This window comes from Phascolarctos cinereus, unplaced genomic scaffold (assembly GCF_003287225.1).
Source record: "Phascolarctos cinereus isolate Bilbo 61053 unplaced genomic scaffold, phaCin_HiC Scaffold_5;HRSCAF=322, whole genome shotgun sequence".
Taxonomy (NCBI): Eukaryota; Metazoa; Chordata; class Mammalia; order Diprotodontia; family Phascolarctidae; genus Phascolarctos; species Phascolarctos cinereus.
The window spans coordinates 188,897,131-188,904,081 of NW_027555958.1; the positions used below are offsets into that span (position 1 = coordinate 188,897,131).

General features: G+C 33.8%; 1 protein-coding gene across 1 annotated transcript; it reads right to left on the minus strand.

The window, feature by feature from the left end:
* Positions 1–5,685: 5,685 nt before the first annotated feature.
* On the minus strand, positions 5,686–6,600 carry LOC110200285 (olfactory receptor 14A2-like). Its single transcript, XM_020975513.1, has one exon. It carries the CDS (start codon positions 6,598–6,600, stop codon positions 5,686–5,688), a length of 915 nt encoding a protein of 304 aa, XP_020831172.1.
* Positions 6,601–6,951: the final 351 nt, after the last annotated feature.

Consider the following 6,951-nt stretch of genomic DNA (forward strand, 5'->3'; position numbering starts at 1 on the left):
GTTGTTTTCATTTACATTTCTCTAATCAAGCATGTTTTAGAGCATTTTTTCATATGACTATAGATAGCTTTAATTTCTTCCTTTGAAAACTGCCTGTTCATATCCTTTGACCATTTATCAATTGGGGAATGACTTGTATTCTTATAAATTCAACTCAATTCTCTATATGTTTTAGAAATGAGGCCCTTATCAGAGATACTGGTTGTAAAAATTCTTTCCCAGTTTTCTGTTTCCCTCCTAATCTTGTTTGCATGGGCTTTGTGCAAAAAACAAAAAACAAAATTTAATTTAATATAATCAAAATTATCCATTTTGCATTTCATAATATTCTCTATCTCTTGTTTGGTCACAAATTCTTTTGTTATCCATAAATCTGACAGGTAAACTATTCTTTGCTTTCTCAGTTTACTTATAGTATGAGCCTTTACATCTAAGTTGTATACCCATTTTGACTTTATTTTGGTATATGGTATAAGATTTTAGTCTATGCCTAGTTTCTGCCATACTAGTTTCCAGTTTTCCCTGTAGTTTTTGTCAAATAGTGAGTTCTTTTCCCAGAAGCTGCGGTCATCCATTACCTTTTATGTAACTTTTATTGCTTTTTAATGATGTTTTCACTTAAAACACTGCAGGCATAATATATACTGTTTTTCTGGTGTCTGCTTTCTTCCCTTTGTATCATTTCATTTGAGTCTTCCCATATTTGTTGGACTATATAGTTAACTCTTCTTATGATGCAGCAATATAGTAAGACAGTATTCCTTAATATGAAAAAGATACAATTTGTCTACTATTTCCCAACCGTTGGGCACAAAGTTTGTTTTCATTTTTTTCTATCACCAATGAGGAAGGTGTGATTGTGTTTTTTTGATAGATCTTGGTCCCTTGAGGAACCAGTTACATTCTAGGTTGTCATCTTCTCTTAAGTTATTTTATCTACTTATATCACCAGTTTTACTCTCCTAAGTCTTAGCTATGAATCACTCCACCCATCTACTGTCTGTTGTGCTGTTAGAAGAAGGTGGAGAACATCATGAAACTCTATCAACTGGCTCCTGCAAATTTAAACTGCAAATTTATGTTGCATGATCTCAACAGAGCCTGCAGAGCTAATCATTACATCTCCCTAATAGATCTCTATCCCAATTGCCACATTAGCTCTTTCAATCCTTTTCATCTTTTCCTTAAACCTTCCATTGCTAACATTTTCTTCTCACAGGACATACCCTTTAAGACCTCCAGGTCCACATGTGCACTGACTCCTTGTGGACCTGCCATTATGCCAAAGAATTATGCTCCCTTAGAAAGAGAGCACAATTTGGTGGAAAGAATATTGGCGTTGTGGTCAGAAGAGCTGAGTTCAAATCCTGATTCTGTCACTTAGTATACATGTGATCACAGGCAAGTCATTTAACTTTTCTGATCTTTAGTTCATCCATAACAGGAAGAGGTTGGACTGGATGGTCTCTGAATTCCTTCCAGTTCTAATCCTGTGATCCTATGATTTGCCTTTTTAAATTTATATTCACTTTGAGTCTTCTCATCCAATCTAAACATCTATAGTTTTTTTCAACTGATCCTCATATGACATGGACTGAAAGCCTTTTACCATGATTGTTTGTCTTCTCTGGATACTTAAAGTTATAAATGTCCTTTCTAAACTATGATGATCTCTGCTAAAATGATACTCCTTCAACTGTCACATAAGGAAGAAGGTACATTTTCTTTTCACCACTTTAGGACCAAACTTTTTCATTGTAATTATAAAACATTTAATTTCACTTTATTGTTCTTTTGGTTTGCATTAGAGTAATAATTTTGTTTACTGCTTTCCTGTGTCAAAAAATACTCTACTGTTCTTCCTTTTCCCTTTCAATAATTATTTATAACATTTGAACCAATTTCTAAATTTCCATTTAGACTCTTACCTTTTTTTTCTTGTTAATTTTTTGGTTAGTTTTGTCTAGCTCTAAAAGAATGTATGAGGTCCACTACTATCAAGGTTTTACTGTCTATTTCTCTCTGTAACTTATTAGCTTCTCTTATAAGTATTTTGATGCTATAATTTTCAATATAGCATTCCTATCAAAAAAAACCTGAGATGAATAGAATAACTGAACCTCAAACATAAGACTCAAGAGATATATAAAAGAGTAAATGTGAAAGATACATCATGAAAGACTGAAAATTTAACTGCTCGTATTCTCATGTGGACAGATAGTACATGTAACTCTTAAGAAGTTTATCATTATCAGGGCAGTTAAAAGAAGTCTATATAGACAGAAATCATAGATGTGACTTGATTATGTTGTAATGATCTCAAAAAATGGAGAAGTGAGAAAAAGGAATGCACTGGGAGAAGGAGAGAGAAGAATAGGAGGAATTATCTCACATAAAAGAGGCTTGCAATGAAGAAATTTTAGAGTATAGGAAGAAACGATGGTCTGGGAACTCTTGAATCTCATTCTCATATGAACTGATTCAAAGAGATAACATACACACACTTAGTTGGGTATAAAATCTATCTTATTCAATGTGAAAGTATGGGGGGAGGGGATGAAATAAAAAGGAGGGTGATAAGAGGGAGGCTGTAGTCAGAAGCAAAAAAGACTCTGAGGAGGGGCAGGGTTAAAAAAAGAAAAGGATAAACAGAAGAAAATGGGATGGAGGGATACACACATAAATCATAACTGGGAACATGAATGGAATTAACTCAACCATGAAGTAGAAGCAGATAGCAGAATGGATTAGAAACCAGAACCCAAGAATATGTTGTTTACAAGGAACTCACTTGAAACAGAAAGACCCACAGAGTTAAAGTAATGAGCTGGAGCAGAATCTATTATGCTTCAGCTAAAGTAAAAAAGGAGGGGTAACAATTATTACCTCAGACAAAGAAAAAACAAAAATAGACTTAATTAAAAGACATTCAGGGAAACTACATCAAGAAACAATAAAACAAAGTCAAAAGAATAAAAAAATGGAAGAAAATATGAAATATTTGAGCAGAAAAGCATCTGAACTTGAAAATAGATCAAGGAGATATAATTTAAGCATTATTGGACTGCTTGAAAGTCATAATCAAAGGAAAAACCTAGACACCATATTTTAAGAAATTGTAAAATAAACTGTCTCAGTATCTTAGAAGAGGGGAAATAGAAATTCAAAGAATCCAGCAATCACCTCATTAAAGAGATCCCAAAATGAAAACCACCATGAATATTGTAGCCAAAATCCCGAACTCCCAGATCAAGTACAGAATACTTCAAGTAGCCAGAAAGAAAACACATAAATATAATGGCATAGTCAGGATCACACAGGATTTAGCAGATAAAAGAGTTAAAAGAGTTAAAAGAGCAGAAGAAATAGAACAATATGATGATATACAAAGAAAATTCTATAGTAGCAACAAAAGATTTAGTTGCAAATATTTAACAACTTCAGAAAAATTGCTAGATTCAAACTAGACATTAAATTACCAACAAAACCAAGCAAGAAGTAATAGAAAGTGCAATTCCATATAAATGAATGGAATACAGTGTAAAATACCTAGAGATCTACTTGCCAACGCACTCAGGAAATATATAAAAATAATTACAAAACATTTTTCACATAGAAACCTAAATTAAAGAAATATTCATTACTTACAAGTAGGCTGAGCCACTACAATTCAAGTGATAATTCTACCAAAATTAATTTACTTACTCAGTGGCATATCAATCAAATTGCTAAAGAATTATTTTATAGAGCTAGAAAAAAATCAAAACAAAATTCATCTGGAAGAACAAAAGATCAAGAATATTAAGGGAATCAATGAACAAAAGGTGAAGGAAGTTGACCTAGCAATACAAGATTTCAAATGACATTACAAAGTAGCAATAATCAAAACAGTATGGCATTGGTTAAGAAATAGAGTGATGGATCAATGGAATCGATTAGATACACTGGAGGCAGTAATAAATGGCCATAGTAATTTACTGTTTGATGAACCCAAAGATCTAAATTTTAGGTAAGAACTCACCATTTGACAAAAATTGTTGGGAAAACTGGAAAGCGGTCTGGGAGAAACTAAATATTGACTAACTCTTCACACCACATAGAAGATAAGGTCAAAATGGGTATATGATTATTCAGAAAAGGTGATATCCTAAGAAAATTAGGGGAGCATGGAAAATTTTACTTGCCACAGATATGAATAAGGGGAAGTTTTATGACTAAATAAGAATTAGCAAGCATCATGGGAAGAAAAATGGATAATTTTGATTGCATGAAATTAACAATTTTTACGGAAACAAAACTAATGTAGCAAAAATTAGGAGGAAACTGGGAAACAAGGAAAAAATGCAGCATGTTTGCTTGATAAAGAAATTATTTCTCAAATATATAGAGAACAGAGATGAATTTGTAAAAAAAAAATGCGAACCATTCCCCAATTGATAATGAGTCAAAGTATATGAACAGGCAGCTTTCAGAATAATAAATCAAAGCTATCAATAGTCATATAAAATGCCTTAATTCACTATTGATAATAAAAATGCAAATTAAAACAACCAAAGTACCATTTCACACCTATCAAATTGTCTAAAATGATAGAAAAGGAAAAGGACAAATGCTGGAGGAGATTTGGAAAAACTGGTAAATTGATGTATTGTTGGTGGAGTTGTGAACTGATCCAACCATTCTGGAGAATAATTTGGAATTATGTCCAAAGGGCTTTAAAACTGCACATGCCCTTTGATCCTATAACAGTGCTATTAGGTTTGTATCTCTAAAAGATCAAAGAAAATGGAAAAGGATCTATTTGTACAAAAATATTTATAGCATCTCTTTTTGTGGTGGCAAATTATAGGAAACTGAGGGGATGTCCGTCAATTAGGGAATGACTAAGCAAGTTGTGGTATATGATTGTAATGGATTACCATTGTTTCCTAAAAAATAATGAGCAGGTAGATTTCAGAAAAACTTGGAAAGACTTACATGAACTAATGCTTAGTGAAGTGAGCAGAACCAGGAGAATATTGTACATAGTAAGAACAATATTGTAAGGAAGATCAACTGTGAGAGACTTAGCTACTCTGATCTCTAAGACAATGATCCAAGAAAATGAATTCCAAAGGATTCATGATGAAAAATCTGTCTGCCTTCAGAGGAAGAACTGATGAACTCTGAGTGCTGATTGATACATACTTTTAAAAACTTTATTTTTCTTGTTTTCATGGGTTTGTTTTCTTTTGCAGCATGGCTAATGTAGAATTATGTTTTGTATGACTTCATGTGTATGATTAATATATTGCTTGCCTTCTCAACGGATGGGAGAGGGGTTAGAAGAAAGGAGAAATTTGCAACTCAAAATTTAAAAAGGAATGTTATAATAAAGTATATTTTACAAAAATTAAAAAAGAAAATAAGTGAAAGAGGGCCATTAGGAGAGGTGACAATGTGTTGGGGGAAATGGTAAAGTATATATGCGCACACATATGTATATATATGTATAAATATGCACATATACATATATATTTACACACATATATGTATATAAAATATATGATAATCTACCTAAGGAAGATTATATGATGATATGATATAATATCATAGATAGATAGGTGAATGGATGTGTGTATCTGTATGCATATATGTGTATGATCTTTGAAAAACCTTTGCAATTAATCCCTCTGAAAAGTGCTTCTAGGCTATGAGCTTCTTCATGGAAGGCTTCATGTCCTTGTTTCTCAGGCTGTAAATAACAGGGTTCAGGGTTGGTGGCACCATAGTATACAACACAGACAACAATAGATCCACAATTGTATCAGAGTCCAAAGGTGGTTTTAGATAAGCCATGGCTCCAGTTGTCACAAAGACTGTAAGAATGATGAGATGGGGCAGACAAGTGGAGAAGGCTTTTGACTGACCCTCTGTGGTTGGAATCTTTATCACAGCTGAGAAGATTTGGCTATAAGAGACAGCTATAAAGATACAGCAGAGAATTACTAAAACACTCCCAATAGCTATAGTCACATCAACTGCAACGTATGTCTTAGAGCAGGCAATCCTGAATAAGGAATTGACATCACAGAAGAATTGGCAGATCTCTTTGGAGCCACAGAAAGGCAAGGAGAATGTGCTAACTGCATACATTAGACCAATTATACCTCCAGTAAGCCAGGAAGCAACTGCCATCTTCATGCAAGACTCATATTTCATTATCATTTCATAGTGCAAGGGCTGGCAGATGGCCACATAGCGGTCATAGAACATAGCTGTGAGGATAAAAACCTCTGATGCTGCAAATAAAATCCCTAAAAAGACCTGTGTTGCACATCCTAAGTAAGAAATAGAGTAACTATGGCTGAGAGAATTTGCTATAGATTTGGGGACAGTAACAGTAATGAAACAAAGATCTAAAAAGGATAGGTTCTTCAGGAAGAAGTACATGGGGGTGTGAAGGTGCACATCCACAGAGATGAGGATAAAGATGAGCATGTTCCCCATCAGTGCCACCAAGTAGATCAGTAAGAAGAGCATGATATGTAAAACCTGTAGCTCCCAGGTATTTGAAAAGCTCATGAGCAGGAATCCTGTGATCATGGTGAGGTTGGCCATACTCTGTTAGGTTCACTTGAATGTCTGCATAAAGAAAAGTAATAGATGTCAATGGATGAGGAGAATACTTATTGTGTTGAATGTAAAGACACCTGAGTTCTAGTTCTGAATTTCCCAATGTGTGAGCTTGGGCAAATCACACTCTCTGTCAGCCTTAGTGTTTTTCATTTGTTAAATAGGGAGATTGGACTTTTATCTTTGTTTTCTTCAAATTCCCAAGGAGCATATGAGTCTCTGAATAAAATTCTCACATTGAAAAAGATTATAATAAAACAGTGTCTTGACAAATGTAGGTTTATTGTTTTTTTTTTGGGGGGGCTAGGCGATGAGGTTAAGTGATTTGCCTAGGGT

Coding starts and splice junctions, on each gene's coding strand:
- LOC110200285 (XM_020975513.1), bottom strand. CDS start 6,600: ATGGCCAACCTCACCATGATCACAGGATTCCTGCTCATGAGCTTTTCA.